Source organism: Zonotrichia albicollis, chromosome 7 (assembly GCF_047830755.1).
Source record: "Zonotrichia albicollis isolate bZonAlb1 chromosome 7, bZonAlb1.hap1, whole genome shotgun sequence".
Classification (NCBI taxonomy): Eukaryota; Metazoa; Chordata; class Aves; order Passeriformes; family Passerellidae; genus Zonotrichia; species Zonotrichia albicollis.
The window spans coordinates 34,052,791-34,071,153 of NC_133825.1; the positions used below are offsets into that span (position 1 = coordinate 34,052,791).

At 39.0% G+C, this 18,363-nt stretch overlaps 1 protein-coding gene across 1 annotated transcript in view; it reads left to right on the forward strand.

Moving 5' to 3' along the window:
* Positions 1 to 6,647: 6,647 nt before the first annotated feature.
* Positions 6,648 to 18,363, forward strand: part of KIF20B (kinesin family member 20B) — a 30,359-nt gene continuing 18,643 nt past the window's right edge. Inside the window, exons 1-14 of the mRNA XM_026799744.2 lie at positions 6,648 to 7,339; positions 8,862 to 9,018; positions 9,493 to 9,579; positions 9,704 to 9,820; positions 10,013 to 10,151; positions 10,511 to 10,695; positions 12,376 to 12,424; positions 13,078 to 13,272; positions 14,149 to 14,260; positions 14,704 to 14,775; positions 15,203 to 15,349; positions 15,784 to 15,946; positions 16,655 to 16,909; positions 17,663 to 17,802. Coding sequence (XP_026655545.2) covers positions 8,863 to 9,018; positions 9,493 to 9,579; positions 9,704 to 9,820; positions 10,013 to 10,151; positions 10,511 to 10,695; positions 12,376 to 12,424; positions 13,078 to 13,272; positions 14,149 to 14,260; positions 14,704 to 14,775; positions 15,203 to 15,349; positions 15,784 to 15,946; positions 16,655 to 16,909; positions 17,663 to 17,802 — 1,817 coding nt within the window. The 5' untranslated portion in view covers positions 6,648 to 7,339; position 8,862. The remainder of the gene's footprint in view (positions 7,340 to 8,861; positions 9,019 to 9,492; positions 9,580 to 9,703; positions 9,821 to 10,012; positions 10,152 to 10,510; positions 10,696 to 12,375; positions 12,425 to 13,077; positions 13,273 to 14,148; positions 14,261 to 14,703; positions 14,776 to 15,202; positions 15,350 to 15,783; positions 15,947 to 16,654; positions 16,910 to 17,662; positions 17,803 to 18,363) is intronic.

Here is an 18,363-nt window from a genome sequence, read left to right on the forward strand (position 1 = left end):
AATACGCCCTCAACCAGCACTGTGGCATAACTTGCAGGATATAGCTACATTTTACATACCCAAAATCACACCTCATGTTTAGTTGTAACAGCAATAGCCATAAAACTATAGCATCTATTCCTGAGTCACTTGTCTTGGATAATTAGTTTGCCAAGAGCATGAGTCACCAAGTTAGAAATTAGTTAGAGTATGACTCATTTTTAATTTCATACTAATATTATCCTTAAAAATAAAAAGGACTCCTCTCTTCCCCCCAAATCTTTAAATGTTTTGGTTCTTTTTATAATGCCAAAATGTGCTTTACATAGAATATCTGGATCAAATGTTGAAATAATTATCTCATTTTTATAATGCCCTTCACCCAGAAGGATCTCACAGTAATTTTTAAATGCATGTGTGTTCTTCAGTGGTCCACACAGACAATATACTGGGGCAGTGAGACAGTACTTGGCAACACTGTACAAAGCACTTGACTGAAACTGAAGTCAGACCCTAAAATTTGTTTAAACAAGACAGGAAAATTCAGATGCACAAAACTGAATTAGATACAACAGGATTTCACTGTTTACCTCTCAATTTTTGCAAGACAGGGTTTATTCTGACTACTGATGGTCAGATCAGCCAGTACTTAGTAGCCCTCAACCTTTCAGTTTCTTCAGATTTCAGTTTCACCTTATTGAATAAAGTTTCAGTAAGGAAGCCTGATACATTTCAAAACTCTGCTTATCCTTGGCTGCAGCATGTTGTGACAACATCAAGCAGGGCAGCATCAAATTGAGAACAAGATGTTAAACTACCTTTGGGAATACTCTCTAACTCTGCAAGTCCGGATATGCTCAAAGGCTGCAGTCCAGGCAGGCACCTGCATATTCGAGTCCTTGCTGAAGAATTGCCAAACATGCAACTTTACAAACATTTTAGCCTTGCCAAGACTGCCTAACACAAGAGAAGCAGCCCTGCCCTCCTGTCCCACCAGCATTTCTGCCTGCTCTTCTGCTGCCCCACCATCTGTTTGGCCACACAGATGTACTGGCTGATTTGGCTAAAAATAACGGCATAAGAATGTGCCAAAAAACAAGTTAACTGCTCATTAATCCACCCTTTGAGAAGAACTGAGACTTCTTGAGTTTTCATAGCCTTTCATCTGCTAGTCCACTTTGAGTGAAGAAGACTGTGTTTCTCTGCAAGGAGCACTGTAGTCCAGTTGCATGGTACAAATGCAGGCTGTTCTATTCAGGATTGTGGTTTTGTTCTGTGCAGGGCTGATGTCTAGCATGTATTATTCTCTGCCTTCTGTTTCTTTTTCCTCCAGGATGGCCAATGGCCAGCTGGTAATTCAGTCAAATGTAAGTCCTGGTCATTTGCTATTGTCAAAGAATCATTATTTTCCAGTCCTTTCAAGGTATGTCACTGGTTAAGAAATTGGTTTTTCTCAGTGTTCATTCCTTGCCTTTTTATCATGCTGTAGGATAACCATGTTCCCCAAAATGAGACATTAATTTTGATATCTAAGCTAAGAGGCTAGTGAAGAAAGCAAGGCTCCTCCAAAGGGTAATTTGGCTTACAATTACATAGCTTAGCCGTACCATGTAGGTCAAGTGCACTTCCAGAACAAGAATTTAACCCAGGCCTGAGTCCATTCTGAGTGTCCCTCAGCACAGGCTGTACAGGAAGCCCAAGTTAAAAAAGGTCAGTGGTGTGACTTTCCCACTCCAATCACATCTTCACGTGAGTTAGAGCAGAAGTCCTGGGTGCCCAAAGCCAGGGTGACGTTCCAAGGAAAGGTACATAATGTCAGGGAATGGCACTAATTCCTGAGATCAAGACAGATGGTTGACATTTGGCAAGAAGAAAAGAAACTGTCTTGGGTGTCAGAGCCAGCAAGATGAGTAATACTACACTATAACATAGCCTGCTCCTTGGATTTAGCCCATGTTATTTGAGCAGTAAACTTCTTGCTCTTGATCCATTTCTTTTACAGGAACCTTATATTTCTGAGACACAGAATTGTCCAGTCCTCTGGCTTTTACAGAGAACTTACAGGTGTTTTTATGCATTCCATTACTGGAATTCTTTCAGCTTCTTCACCCAAAAGTTATATATCTGATATATATTTGGTGGTATCTTGGTCAGTTTTCCTATTTCAGAATTGCATTACTCTAGATGAGTATTGAATTCATGTTCCAATTTATTTATCTTGTTAAGCTTTTAGTAAGATGATAGAGTAACAACATTTAACAGAATGTCTTTGGTAAAGTTTTCTGGGGCTGTTCTGAAGGTTCTGGGACCATGAGACAGTTACTTAGAGCCTGCGTCTTACATAGCACTACAAAAAAATCCCCTAGCAATATTCTTCAAAAAGTAATACTAGGGATTAAAGCTTGAAGAATGCCATGAAGAATTTCCATAAGCAGCTTGGAATTGAAGTAAAATTTCTGAAACCTCAATTGAAATAAAACTCAAACATATGTTTCATTTTAGGGAAAGCCAACCCTGAGATTTTACCTTAAATTATAGTTACCCTTGTTGGTATTTATACAGCTCAGCAGATGATTAAAAAAGAATCAATAACACATGGGGAGAAATAAAGTTTTATTAATAAGATTTGGAATGCACCTCCAGCCCTTAACCTGGAGCTAGCACGCTGTCTGCAAATAAAATAGTTGACATCATGTATACAAAAAAGTGGCAACATACCTGGGCTCAGACTTGGACCTGGAAGGTAAAAATACATTATGCAAATCTTTGCAGAACTGAGGCATAGCTTTAGAAATAATAATAATAATAATAATAATAATAATAATAATAATAATAATAATAATAATAATAATAATAATAATAATAATAATAAAAAATAGCAGGAGGCATTTAGGCATTTCAAGAAACCAAAGACAAGTTGGATGCACATTTCAAATACCCTTCATGAAATATAAGCAACATACATAAAAATAAATTTCCTGAAGTAGTCAGTGTTTCTGGACTGTATCTTCTGTATCACCAATACAACTCAATTTTTATGACAAAAGGTTTTAAGAAATTGAAATCCACAGGAAAACTAAGATGCAAGGTCCAGACTATGGGAAAACAGTACCAAAGCTCATCCTGATTTACTCTACGTACAATATTCAATTTATTATTCCACCTGTAGAGCCATTTCTAAGACTATGTCCTGAGGTATCAGTATAATGCTGACTAGGAGAAAAGAATATTAACCAACTATTCAATACCAGCCATCAGTCTTCCTGCTCGTGGATTCTCTGGCAAGATTTCCAGTGATGTGATTACCAGTAACTCAAAAATGCCTCGTTTACAGGATTCAGCATGATCACAACCCAGCTAACTGGGCTGGTGCTCATTTATTGGGGCACAACAAATGCCCCACAGACTACATTTAGCTATGGAAAAGCCATCTATGCACACTTGCTCCTAAAAATCACACAGCACACAATTTAAGAGTAGTCATCTTTTCTCATAAAAATACACAGAATTTCACAGAATAAACTTTTTGACAGTATATTTTATTAATTAAAAAAATTATATTCTTATTTATCATTCTATTACATATTATTATATTAAAAATAGTTTTATTATTGAATGCACATATCTTAAACACCTAAAAACTAACTACACCATTTCACCATATGATTATTAGTAAGAAAAAACAGCTTATACATTTACAGGACAAATACCTGTGTCACAATGTGAAAACAGTTCTTACCATTTATGACAGGTAGAAGGTTCTGATTTCAAAATACAAGATCTGACCTTCAAAGCAGTGATTATTTGAATTAAAGCTTTACAGAGAATAACTGAAAGTTTTTGGCTTAATTGAAAGATTTAAAGGTTGCTTACAGCTGAAATGATCTCTTTGTTTCATCAGAGAATGATGCAATAATTCAAAGAGGGATGGAAGGAATTCCAGAGGATGGGGGGAGAAACAGGAAGACACAGAAACAGCTTTTTTTATTTAAACTGCACTCTTTCCAAAGACAAAGTCTTGAATTATGCAAAGTGAAAGAAATACATCTCAGAAAATATATTTCAAATCTCCTCCTATCTAGGACAACCCAGCTCTTGCTGAAGGAGCAATACTCTGTTTGCCATGCAGAGACTTTCATGTGAAGCTTTGAAGATATAAAAATGGTATGTTGAGCACATGTGGCACATTTTCATTACATAAAACACCAGCATGGGACCAGGTGGCCTCTCTGCATCTGTGAGAAGCACAAGCATGGCAGTATCCAGAGGACAAGCATTACAGTCTAAGTCCAGCAGGAGGTTACAGGTGCCTCCAGCTGCCCATCAGTGACCGACCCTTCCTTCTTTTCCAGGTCCTTGACTGGCTCTCTCATGTTTGAATACACCCCTGAAGACCCATTTTTGCAGTGAGCCTATGATTCATTTTCCAGATAGTATTTTATATTCCTAGAGCACCTCCAAGGCATAGCCTCATGACCATCTGTGAGTTCTTTCCAGAAGGTTTCCTCCTACCCCCCCTGAAACCCCACAATTACTCAGCTGTAACCTTGGCTATAAAACAGCAGCAGCATTTGCAGACTGAGGACACAAAGCTCCTGCCTCCCCCAGGGAGGGGGGCCTGATGCCTCAGCCAACTGACTCTCTTAGTCCAGCACCAGAGATCCCTGTCCCAGTGCCACCTGTCCCCTGGGGCAAAGCCTTCCAGGAGACTGAAGTAGCTCATTGCTTAAAACAGATAATAAAGGGAAACATACCTACATTGCTAAAGAAAAAAATATGAATCAACAGCCTGCAACGTTATGAGTCCATAAAATCAGCTGTGTGTGCATTAGAAGCCTGAGGGCAACTGATGAGTGGGGCAATGAGAGTACAGGATCAAATAAAAGTGTGCAATGCATGCACCAGACTGTGCCAGGAACAGGATAAATGACATGCACTGCTCTGAAAGACAGGAATTCAAAAGGGCTGGCAGGCTCCCAGGAGGATTGCACAGTGCACCACTCTCCTTCAAGGTATCTCAGTGACAAGGAACAGCAGTGCTCTTGCAGTCAGCTCCAAACGACCCCTGCAGAAGGACCTGGCCTGCACCCAGGATGGGAGGCAGCACTGTCAGGGCAGGGGAAGCACAGCAGAACCAAGGGTGATGAGAGAAAACTCAAGCACTTGGCTAATTCCCTGGGGAAGGTGAGTTGAGCACAAAGAAACTGAAGCCACCTCTGGTTTGGCTGCCACTCAGATGTGCTGAAGGATGCTGGGGACTGTTGCTGTGTCTCTAATTACTTCTGACAGCAATGCAAAAGCAAGCTGAGATGTGCTGTCTCATAGGGCATCATCTCACTGTCATGAGTAGACTTATCCACAACTTTTGAATCCTGTCTCAAATACAAGGAACATAAGTTTCAAACAAGTCCTTTACAAAAATCTTTTCCTCTTGTGAGTGCCAAACGTGCTACACAACTTGTAAAGAATTTGAAAACAAACATAATCAAATTTCAGGGGTGAATGAGTTACTGAATGCTGTTTTAGCAGCAGATATTTTTGTTGCAACTGGTGTTCTTGCACAAACCAATTAAGGAGAATATTTTGGTAGAAAGCCATAAAGGTTATTTACATAGATGAAGTTTCACCATCTCCCACTCCAAAGCAGGCTGGATTGGTTATGCTGACCTAATGTTTTCTTCACCATGGCTTGCATGAGGCTGGGAACACACGTCAGGTTTGGTCTGCCCTTTCAGTATCCTGATGGGAGTCCTTTGAGATTCCGGTTTAACTTATGCAGTGCATGCAGTATCATAAAAACAGTTTCAGAAATCCAAAATTCAAACAAAATCAAAATATTGCCCTGTACAAGGAGCCTTGTGATGCCCCAACTTAGCCAGAATAATGTTCTGCAGGTCATAGACCCAATGTTTTTAGGAAATATTCCCAGATCTTTGGTTTTTTGTTCCAACAACCAGAATACAGCAACTTTCTCATTTTCCCACAGAAGCTAATTTTTTACCTTATTTTCAGAGGCATTTTTAGTCCTCTCCTGGTATGAAAAAGGTGTTTTGTCATTAGGTAAGTTCAGTAGTTTGTATTCTATTTAAGACAGAAACCAACATTATTTTTAAAACCTTACCTGGACTTCTACAGTATGATTTCAAGAGCTTTTCAGTTTTGCTAGCAAACTATTTCAAATTCAGTATTGCATCATTTTCTGCTGGTAAAACAAACCAACCGTTACAACGTGGCCTACAACCGAACTGAAATCCTTTAGTATACCTCTTTTACTGATATGATACAGACTCTATTTAAAGAAAGATGGGATTTAATGTTAAAGACAACCTCATGAAAGCAGCTGATACAAAATCTGTGTAGAATTATTCCTTTACAGAATTGCTTGCTTCTGCTGGCCGTCTTTTCTTCAAATGAAAAACAAACATTTAATTTTGGCAGATACTGACTACTTTCAAGTTACTTGTCCTTTTATTTCAATTCAAAACTGGCAGACATTTCTTATTAAAGTTCAAAGAATTTCTGTCTGATTCTAAAGAGAAACTCATGTTGATTTTTGTTACCAAATTCTGTACATTTCCATACCCTGACATTGCAGAAACCGATGATCTCACTTGCATTACAACATTGTTTCAAACATAAAGCCAAAGAAGTCCTCTCATTGCTGATTAAGAAATGAAATGCCCATCATGCAAACCTGGCACCCAACAACAATTTCTGCCTGGGGAAGCTTTTTAAACAAAGGTACCACACTAAGTGTCTTCTACAGCTGTCATTTGCCAGGACTGGAACCCAGGGCACGGCACCGGCACATCCTGACCTTACACCGGGAGTTTCCCAATTCGGCTGATCCCTGCTCTGGTACAAGGCATCGAGCAGGTCACCGGCCTCTTCCCTCTCACCACCTGCAAACAATGATTATCCTGTTTACAAACAAACAGCAGAAGGGCTGGAATCAACCGGAGCCCCGGCAAGCTCCGACTGACACTCGTCCTTCTGCCGCGCCCGACACAGGCCAGGCCGCCGCAGGCAGGTGAGGCAGGCCCGGCGGGGCCAGGGCGCCTTCCCGCGGCAGCCAAGGTCCCGCTGGCGCTGGGGGCCGGGCGCTGGCGGCCCCGAGTGGCCGCAGCCTCGGCACAGCCGCCCCGGGCGCTCCGACCCAGCGCGGCGCAGCCGCCGCCCGAGGGCAAACCGGGATAGGCAGCCCCGCCCCTCCGGGACTACACTTCCCGTCGAGCCCTGCGCCGTGGCACCGCCGTACGCCCAGGAGGCCGCGCGGCGCCGTGCGCTGCCATTGGTCGGATTCGAAAAGAAGCCGCGGCCGGAGCGGTGCGTAAGTCCAGCGGCGGCTGGGGCCGGGCAGGTGAGCGGCGCCCGGGCCGGGCCGTGGGGCCCTCACTGGCAGAGGGGTCGCGGTGCTTGTGATTTGGGGGTCGTGGGGACCGTGAAGCGGTGTGGCTGGTCTCTGTGGCGGGGGACCCGCTGCCATCCCGGTTACGCGGGAGGGGCTGTGGCGTGTGAGCAGTTTTTGGTAGGGCCTGGGTAACTCCCGCTGTGCTGCTGCCAAAGCCGCCCTGGTTGTGTCCCGTTAGAACAGGCAAATAGCGCAGAGCCTGTGAAAGGTTGATATCTAAGGAGAAGAAAGTTGGGGTTTTTTTGTTGTTTTTTGGTTTTTTTTTTTTTAGGTGTTAGGCCTGTTGCTTTAGCTTTTATGCAAGCTGCCAGCCTCACTGTGTGGTTTGAAGCTCTTTCTGCCTTTTGTCTTACTGCCTGGCAGCACCACGGGCTGTATGTGAGCTGTGGCTTTGCTGTGTGGGCACTGGGGGTCCCCTTCTTTAGGGGGTCTTTTACAGCCCTAAATTCTATCGCCACGGTTAGCAGGCTTGCAATAACACATCCCGGGACACGAGTACCTTCTGGTGCCTGCAGCTGGGCAGTACAGTTGTTCGCATGTAAATGCCTGCAGTATTTACAGGGTGACTCAACGTGGAATTCTGCACCGTGGGCTGGGCACCCTGTAAGGGCTTAAACCTCTGTTCTGTCTGCTGGGCTGTGTGAACACTTACAGTTCTGGCCTTGTGTACACAGCTTAATGTTTGTCTTGGACTTCTTAAGGAAAAAGATTCAGAATGAGAGCACAATCTTGACAAATCACACTTTAAGCTTAGATTTAAAGCAATTAAAATGCTAGTCATCTAATAAATATGTTTCCTGTAAAGGACTGATAAGGGTTTTGCAGTGTGCCTTTGTGTAGCTGATGAATGAGACTTCCAGATCGTGATAGCACAGGTATGTTTCTTTCCAACTGTAGCTTATTCTCAGGTCAGGCTTTGTTCAAGCCATGATCATATTTCAGGCTGAGTTTTTGCTGGTTTTGATACAGATGCTAGGCTAAAAATAAATTGGGTTAGAAGAAACATTAGATTAGAAAGTAAACATTGGTGCTTAATTTACGTATAGTTTTATCTTGTTTGCAGCCTGGTGGCATTTGTCTAACTGCTTAAAGTTGTTTCTGGCTTTTACATAGGAAAACTGAGCCCTTAAGTGTTTTGACACTGAAATGCAGATAGATCTCAGGTTTTATGCTGGGGGAAATGGGACTGCATTATAGGCAGGAAACCAACACTTTTCCTGAGGAAAAGGGTTTTGAACCAATCCTACTCTGCCCACTCCTTTAATAAACTGCATGTTCTCCATTAGTATTTAGTAAAAATATTGATATGCTTTGCTGTAGCCTGGGCATGGCAATGTGTATTTTATTTATATATATATATATATATATATATATATAATTTTTATGTATATACTATATTTTATATATATATATATATATATTATATGTTATATTATCAGGGAGCACAACATAGTTTTATTTTATTTTGCAGAATGGACCCAGTTTTGGATAATGGAAAGTTCTACAGACCATCCTATATTGCCAGCATTGAGCCATCTCCCAGAGCAGGACCAGTAAGTGTGGAAGATATTAAAACAGATCTCTCCTCGGAATTTTCTTTGGTTTCTTCAGACTCAGACACAAGCCAGGTAAGAAAACTTTACTGTTTGGATATTTATTTTTTAAACTTATTTTTTAAAAATAAGTTTAATCATTTCATAGGTAGGAATAGTCAGAATTTTACTGAGAAGATTAAAAGCTTCTTTGTTATTTTTTAGTTTGAAAGAGATGCTTAGGGTTTAGACTAAGTTGTGTGGCAGTGCGTTGATGCCCTATTGGGCACATCAGTTTTCTGTGAATGAGGCTGATTGCCAGTTTATACAATGTTTTTGTTGGTCTGAATGCAGTGTTTACATAAATGTGCTGCAAGATGAAATTACAACAGCACTCTTCTGCAGGGGCTGAAGCACTTGTCCAAGCTAATCTAGTGAAGTTGTTTTAATTCCCATGTTATCAAATAAGTCTGTTAAAAACATCTGGATTCAATAAAACTGGTTTCATGTGCTAATTATCAAGAAAATAACCAAATTTCTAATTGTTTTTTTCTGGTCTTTTCTTCTAAGAGGAGCAGTTTGGATCCTAAGGGACACATACAAGTTTGCCTGCGTATCAGGCCATTTACATCATTGGAAAGAGAAAATGGATCACAGGTGTGACATTTATTTAGTTTAAAAATACTTACAATGTGTTTTGTGGGGTTTTTTGTTTGTTTTTCCTGTAAGCTGAGTGCTTTATGGTCTCTTCATGCCTGTATTGCTTGTTTCCTTTTAATAGGACTGTGTTTCACTTGAAGACTCAACAAATATTGTACTGAAGCCCCCCCAACATTATTTGAGTCGACTAAGTGAAAAAACTTCAGGACCAACGTTACAGAAGTTCACTTTTTCACAAGTAAATAAGTTGCCTTTAAATGCTTGTAAATTCTTTCTAGTACAGATTGTTTTAACTTACAGTATTGAATACCAAGCAAACTGTATTTTTTAACTTTATAGTCTTCAAGATTATAAACTAACAGAATTCAAAAAATTCTTTAAAGGTCTCTGATAATTGCTCAAAATATAACTATTTCTTGGTAATACTCAGGTGTTTGGACCTGAAACAACTCAAGAAGAATTCTTTGAAGGTACCGTGAAGCAACCAGTGCAAGATTTCCTAGATGGATATAATCGTCTAGTTTTTACATATGGTGTAACAAATGCTGGGAAAACTTACACCTTCCAAGGTAAAAGTAGATAATGCAAAATAAATCAAGTCTTTATCAAATGTCTGTTGGTCATGGGTGGTTTTTTTTTGTTTTGTTTTCCCTTAAGGCTAAGCTTGTGTAAAATACTCCAGTAGTTTTTCTTTTTTGTTGTACCTATTACTGATATAGAGCATGAACTGTTCCTGAAGGCCAAATACTTTTCAAAACTGTCTAATGATATTTCTTGTACATTGAGAATAAAAAGTAAACTCCACTGCTTCATGCTGTAAGTTGTCTTCAAACTCTTTGTGTATGTCTTGAGATTTATATTATCTTTCTGTCCTCATTTATCTGTATACCTTGTAATAACTGGATTTTTCTTTTGTATGTTCTTTCAGGGACAGAAGATGATGGTGGTATTCTGCCAAGGACTATGGATATGTTGTTTAAAAGTATTCAAGGAAAGCTGTACACAGCAATGGATCTCAAACCCTATCGGTGTAGAGATTATATAAAGCTGACTGAAAACCAAGTGAGAGAAGAAACTGCCATTAAAAATTCATTACTTCGTCTAATAAAAGAGGTAGAGGAATCCTTCTTTCTATATTGATGAGTGCATGCATCTTTAGATAGCTCCATGTTCTTCATTTGCAGTGGGAAGAGAATACTGGCTGTATTTAACCATGGATGTGTCTATTTGCTGGCAGCCAGCCATTCAGACTAGCAGTGAAGTGAGCAGAGCAGCCCATGGCCCCTGTTCCTGGGGAGTTTGTACTCCTGTACTGTTTTTCCTGTACCTTGGGCACTTGATAATGTATCCTCTGGGATTACTGATCTTTAATAAATAAGGGACTATTTTCATTCAGTTATATCTGTGGGAATGCTAGTAGGTCTGATGCTTTAAAGAACATAGAGTCTTTGAGAATACTTGAAAGAAATGAATAATTTTGTGGTTGTTGCCCTTTCAGTTGGACAAATATCCTTAAAGGAAGCATAAATCTGTTTGAAGCAGCAGAGCTATATAAACTGTGGACTTAACAGTGTGAAATAAAGATGGGTTTCTGCTGGGTTTTTTTCTTACAGTTCTGAGCAGTCCAGAAACACTCCAGTTTTAGAAGCTGACTGCTATTCTAAAGCTGTTAAGTCCAGTTACAGCTATGGGGAATTTTTACTTTGTATAACCATACCTTTTTCTTGATGTCCTCTAATCCTGAAGTGAGTGGAATAATGTAAAATAAAACTCAGCATATATGGGGGTTTGGAACTAGAAAAGGTGTGGGGGTTTTTTGTTGTTTTTTTTTTTTTTTTTTTTTTTTTTTTTTTGCAAGAAGAATTAAGCATTTCCCTTGTGTTATGCTAATTTATAATAGCTAGTGTTGAAAGGAAAAAAGAACTTGTGTATCTGTTGTCTTGGCTTTTATCCATTGGGCTCCAGTGTGGAAGGTAGGTGGCAGCAAAATTCTGTGACTTCACTTCAGAAGCATAGGAGTAAGTTACATCTAGCTCTGTCAGCCTTCAGAAGGGACTTGAGAAAAACCTTTTGTGTGTGTTTGAGTGCACCTTCTGGTTTCTGAAACTGTTCATAAGAGCAGCACTTAAACCTACAAATTTGCTGGCAAAGTTTGCATCTGCTGCAACAGAGGTTTGTGTGGGTGTTTGGTATGTGTAAAACCTAATACCTAAAATTTTTTATTTGAAAAAATTTATTATTAAATATACTCTTGACAGAACACTAAAGAAACCTGAACCAAACCATACATGTTTTTTATTTCATGTCAATTCTCTTAAGCATACTTATTTCAGTAGATGAAGTGCCTAAAGAAATGAAATCCAATTTGCAGTTCTGTGTCTAAAAAAAACCTAGCTAACCAAAACCACGACTGGGAAGGGAGTGTATGTATGAAACTCCAAAGCTCTAGGTATAGTTATTTGGTTTACTTTTTAATAGCAAAAGAAAATTCTTTCTCTTGGTAAAACCTGGGCTTTGTTTCAACTGTGTCATTTATTTTGAACATGTATCATGAAGTAGTGAGTTGCTCATTTCAGTTTTTAAGTGTTCTACTTTTACCTCTTACTTCCAAGGGTTAGCCAAGTAAGCTGGAAACATATGAAACCAATTATTGCACTAGACCTGGTGTGTAACCAGGGTCTTGCATTGGCAGACTGCACCCAAGCTCTATTCCCATCTAGTAATACTACAGAGCTGTTAGAAATAACTTTACTGGCAAAATTAGTGTATTTCAAAGTTTGTTTTCTTTTGCAGGTAGACCACCAGATTAACACTAGGGACAAAGCACCTGTGGATTCTAAGGGTATGTTTTATACAAAAGTTCTGCAGTTAAATCTGGCAAATAAGCCTTCTTAAGGTCAATAACTGACTTGTGGCATATGCTAATAAAATGACTTCTTGTCCATTTTATATGCCTGTGAATTGGATAGTGAGCAAATAATCTGGGCAGAAAACAAAGATAAAATGAAGAGTATCTAAACAGGCATTAAATGAGCTGAAGTTCTAGCAAAGAAAAGTAGTACCATTTATGCTATGGGTCCTAGTGGTATCCTGACTGGATTTTAGAGTACCTCTATGTAATTATATAAACTTAATTCTAGCAATGAAAAAACTACCTAAATACTAGGTTTACTCTAAAAAGTCAAAATGAAGTGTCTTGTCAGTTTAGTTGAAATATGTTGAAGAGATTTGACTAATTCTAACCAAGCTTTATGTGGTTGATAGAAGTTAAAAGTGGAAAAGGAAGCAGTAGAGTAGGTGTCTCTTGAAAATATATAAGTTAAGCATATGAGTTCCAGATATATAAGAAATGGGGTGGGAGCTTAAATGGATTTTTTGAATGAATTTTAGATTTTGAGTGGTTTTTAGAAGGTTTGTTGTATCAGTTTTTACTTATTAATTTTTTATTGAAGCTCACTAGGTTTATATTGGTTTGTAATATTTTGTACTTGGCAGATTTGGAAGGTATCTCACAGGACTTGGAACAATCTGTCACAACTGCAAGAAACTACATCAAGTTTTCTGTCTGGGTTTCGTTTTTTGAGATTTACAATGAATGTTTTTATGATCTACTGATTCCTATGTCAAATGACAAGAAAAGAAAAACGCTCCGCCTTGCTCAAGACATCAAGGGATGTTCTTTTGTGAAAGGTGAATAGAATACCTTGCAAATTGCCAGATGTAATTTGAAAAGTTGGTTTAAGTGTCATGATGTTTAGATTAGAAAACTCAATCACAGAATTATTACAATCTACGTACTTAGAAGTATCCCTGTTTTCGATACTGTTTTATCTTTTCTCTTGACTAAAACTGTTAAAAGCCTCTGCACTTCACTGCCTTGATATTTCTTTGAAATAGGAGGAATATTGGAAACAAATGACAAGTTTTTAGGGGTTTGATTTTTTTCCATTTTCTTAAAAAGAGAGGTCATTAGTTCTTAACAGTATTTATAATTGGCTCAAACATTTTTTAGATTTTCGTTTCCGGGATTTTTTTCGGTATTTTCTGGTAGAGAAGCAGACTTTAGACATATGGTCATCATATTGCAGGCAAAAAGCTTCTGATTTTTTTCAGTTTAGTTGGTGGTCCTGAAAGATATCCATATGATTTCCCCTTCCTCCCTTTCCCCCCCTCAACTGTGGTATAAATTGAAGAAGCTGTTCTTTATTTTAGAATTTAGAAGGTAGAGTTCTGCCTTGCTGAATATGACTACAGGGCTTTCTACTCATATTAGACCCTACTTTTTGACTTGTCTGGACTCAGGCTAAGGTTGTTTACTTAATTTGAATGGAACATATTTAACATGCTAATAGAATGATGCAATGATGTGATGTACTTGCCCTTCCTTTCTATGAGAGGAGGCATTTTGATCTGATTTGTCATCACATAACTTCTGTCTGAAGCAGATGCAGTAAAACGTTTCTATGCCTCAAGTAAATGTAGTGTCCTTGCTGTGCATACATTATCCACATAATACTTATTTTGGTGATGTTATCTAAAAAATTATCATATTTCTTCTTCCTAAAGATCTGCAGTGGGTTCAGATTTCTGACTCTAAAGAAGCTTTTAGACTTCTAAAACTGGGATTGAAACACCAGAGTATTGCAAGCACAAAACTAAATAATTGCTCCAGCAGAAGGTAAGAGACATTTTGAGTAGCACTGGGCATAGGACGATGGGTGGGAGGAAGGAGAAACTAGAACATGGCTTATGGGTTTTAGGAAAGGAAGAGGTTTTAACCAGGTCTAGACTTCTAGATTCAGGTTTGGTGCCCTTTAGTAGTGTGTGGCACGATGGCTTAAGCCAAAGGGATTCAATTCTTCAGTAGGGTGAACATGTACTAAAGCTCACGCTATTTTATCAAATACTATACAAAAGCACTTATCTACATATCTGAGGAAAAATCAAAATACATGGTACACGAACATCTCTTTAACATCTCTTTTTTGTATCTGATTGTGTATGCTTAGATGTGTTCACAGACCAAACAACATTTTGAACAGATGTTGTGGAGGCTAAAAATGCTTTGAAAGTATTGATCTACTTTGTTACTTCTCCACTGATTTCAATTTCTCCTTTTAGTCACAGCATATTCACAGTTAAACTACTGAAAATTGAAGATTCAGGAATGCCAAGGGTGACCCGAGTCAATGAGTAAGTTCAGTCTGTCTCTCGTGATGCAGCTGTCATTTACTCCAGGTTGGTGTGTTGGTGCTGCACCCAGTGCTCACTGGCAGAGCCTCCTGCGTGGAGGGCTCCCCACTTCCACCCTCATGCAGTACTGGGCCCTCTCCTCAAGCCATCAGGTGTCAGTGCTGTTGTTGTCACCTCTGCTCAGCACAAGGTTCTGCCAGACTTCTTTATTCCTGAACTCATGCCAGTCCCCAGAAGGAAGGGGATGAAGAGGTGGTGGATAGGGTGAAATAGGAAGCATGTTGGGCAAATATTTAGCAGAAAACAGTGAGAAGTGTTTTTAGGGAAGCAAACTTGAGAGGCATGAGGAAAAGTGATCATTTTTAAAAGTGAATAATTAGTGCATCTTTAAGGTAAATACAGTGAGTTTTTCTTTGTCTGCTTTCAGATTGTCATTGTGTGATCTTGCTGGTTCTGAAAGATCTACCAAGACCCGCAATGAGGGTGACAGACTGAAGGAGAGTGGAAATATAAATACCTCTCTCCTGACTCTGGGCAAGTGTATTAATGCGCTTAAGAACTGTCAACAGTCAAAGTAAGTCCTTTCATGAATAGCCAACTGGTTGTGGTTTTTAGGTGTTGCCTGCATTGTTTAAAAGCTATTGTTTAAAATATACAATAGTAACACCTAGATTTTTGGTAGAAAAAAATGTCTAGATTTCTGACATCTATACTGGAGTCTTGTTGATATACAAAAGTTATCTTTAAACTTGCCTTGTTTTGCTTTTTAATTAAATCACTTAAATTATAACATCCTTTCAACATGCTATCATAGAGGTTAGTGATTTTACTTACTTGTTCTGAGCTTGGCTTATCAAACAAACTTTGGAATAAATATAAATTTAAAATTTGTATTTAAAACACCTTTGTCACTAGTGCCATAGTAAGAGTAAAACTTTCAAGCCTTCAGGCTGGACACTGACTGGAATTTACACAGTTTCTGATCACCTGTTCTTTTGTCTTTGAAAGGTTGCAGCAGCACATACCCTTTCGGGAAAGTAAGTTAACTCATTTCCTTCAAGGATTTTTCAGTGGAAAGGGGAAGGTGTACATGATAGTAAACATCAGCAAATGTGCATCAGCCTATGAGGAAACACTCAATGTGCTGAAGTTCTCTGCCATTGCACAAAAAGTAAGTGTGTTGTAGTCTATCTTGATGATCAGTAACTTTGATTTGCTTTAAAGAGCAGGTTTTCTCACTTCAAGGAATATGAATTTAGTTACTAGATTTGTCTCCTACTGCAGTCATGCACTGGAATTGGAATATTGCTCATCTGAAGTACTGATAAAACAGATTGAGCACCAAAGAATGTGAAAGGTCATCTTTATGTTCACAGAGGCTTCAGTGGGTAGGTGGAAGCAGAGTCAGTAAGGAGTAAGTGCAGCGGTGTAACTTTGGTAAAGTTGGAGGATATAAGTGTGGAGGATCAGTGCTGTAGCTTTAATGAAAGCCATGGAAAGGTTTTGCTGACAGTTACATCCATGTCTTTGGAATGTGGGCAGGTTAAGTACAATACCAGAAGGATCAGACTGTAGTGGTTATAGAGCTGTGAAAGAAATAGATTTTTGTGGGATGGTGTTCTTGTAATGCAACTGGAAACTCAAAGCACAGGAAATGGACAGTCTGTTGCTGCCTCTTGTAGGTTATCCAGTTAGTGAGACTTGGGACCCAAAGAAGAGTTAGGCTGTAATGTGACAACTTTGTACTCTAGCTGGAAACTGATCTAAGAGTGACTCTGAACAGAGGGTAGATGAGCTGGGAGAGTGCAGCAGGTCTTCACAGTACCAATGGATCTTTAAAAAATACCAATAACTTTTTGGTCTTGATTTTTCTTGGTAGGTTTTAGTTATGGACACATCTATTCTTCCCCAAGATCAATCATTTGGCCAGAAATTGGCAGGAGAATCATCACTGCTTAATGTCACTAGAATGCAAATCCCAAGGAAAAGAGCTACAATCCTATGGGACAGAACCTTGGAAGATGTGTTTGAAGATGATGATGATGAGGTGGAGGAACAGCCCAGTGTGTCAAGAGAAGAAGCAGTGCAGGAAAATGAAGGAAATCAGATTGTTATTGCCAAAGAAAAATACACAGTATGTGCTGGGGCTGCTTTAAGAATAATTATAGCGTGGAGCCTTGAAGCAATGTATCCTTCTGGTTTCCTCCATCTCACCCTTTTTTTTTTTTTTTTTTTCTTCCCCCCTCATTACCTAATTCTACCTAAATCCAGTGTTTGGAGCTACAGATGGGATTACTTGGTGCTTATTGTGGGAAAAATATGAAATTTGTCAAAGTGCAAACTGAGCAGTAAAAGTTGCAGATTTGACTTTCTCTTCTTTTGGTATCCTGTGGGCAATACACAGAAGATATTACCTATTTTTGAGCAATACAAGATTGTTACTTTGTTACTTTATACACAAGAAAACTCTGGACACGCTTCTTAAAGAAAGAGCAATTTTAGTTATTTCTGGGCAAGACAAGGAGCAGGGGAACAGAGGACTAGAGACCATTTTGTGGAGGTTTCATTAATACCCAAAAAGGGGCATTTGGAAAAATGAAGGCCTAGTTCTGTGGATCTTAAGTCTATCTTTAAAGATAACTTGAAGAATTTTTGTTATAAACTTGGTGTTCTTTGGAAATACTCCCTCTGTGCTAACAAAAATTCCTGTGTTAGTACCAAACAGGTAGTGCAATGTACTCATAAATCCTTCTGTTTATAAATAAAAGAACCAGAAAAACTATTCCCAGCTACAGAGTAAAGTGTTGTAGCATTTGGGGAATGGGGAAAATCTCACTTGTGGTAAAGGATTTCTTTATGAAAAGCGTAATGCTACTTGTAATTCCAGATGCTGGTGAATCTGGTAGAAGAGCTGAGGAACAGACTTATTACTGAAAAGAAAGATAAGTTACTGCTGGAAATGAAAATCCGTGATGAAGTGGCACAAGAATATTCGGATTATTTTGCTCAACGGGTATTAAATTTCAAGTAAGCTGGCTTTAAGGGGTTTTAAAGATACTTGTTAACAAAGTGAAAGTAAACTTAATTATTTCATAAATCTTTGTTGTAAGAGACCACAATCTTCTGCTAGATCTGATCTTCTACTGCATCAGTCAATGTGTTGGTTTCTGTTTGGATTATGAGCTCAGGAAAAATGCTCTTTAGAAAAGGCTTTGATTTTTCTGTGGGATGGGCAGGAATGTGTTTGTGTATCATTTTTAAATAGTGGTTTTTCCTGTGGAACTCTTTCTAAGGAAAGAGCTGCTTTGGTAAGTTTTAGTAAGAGGGGCATTTACTAATTCTTTGGTTCCTTTTTATCTTAGTGATACTCCAAACATTGCTGTCTCAAGCAGCTTAGAAAAATGCTTTTCATTAAGTGCTGTCCCTAATCTGTGTATTTGTATCCCTCTTACTCTTCTGGTGTATGTGAAAAATACTTCTGGTTTAGGGTAGCAATTGTTTTGTGTATTGTTTTGTTGGGCCAAAATAAAGAAAGCATCTTTGTTAGTAGGCAACTGTGCTAATAACTTTTCAGCCTCTCTCATTGCC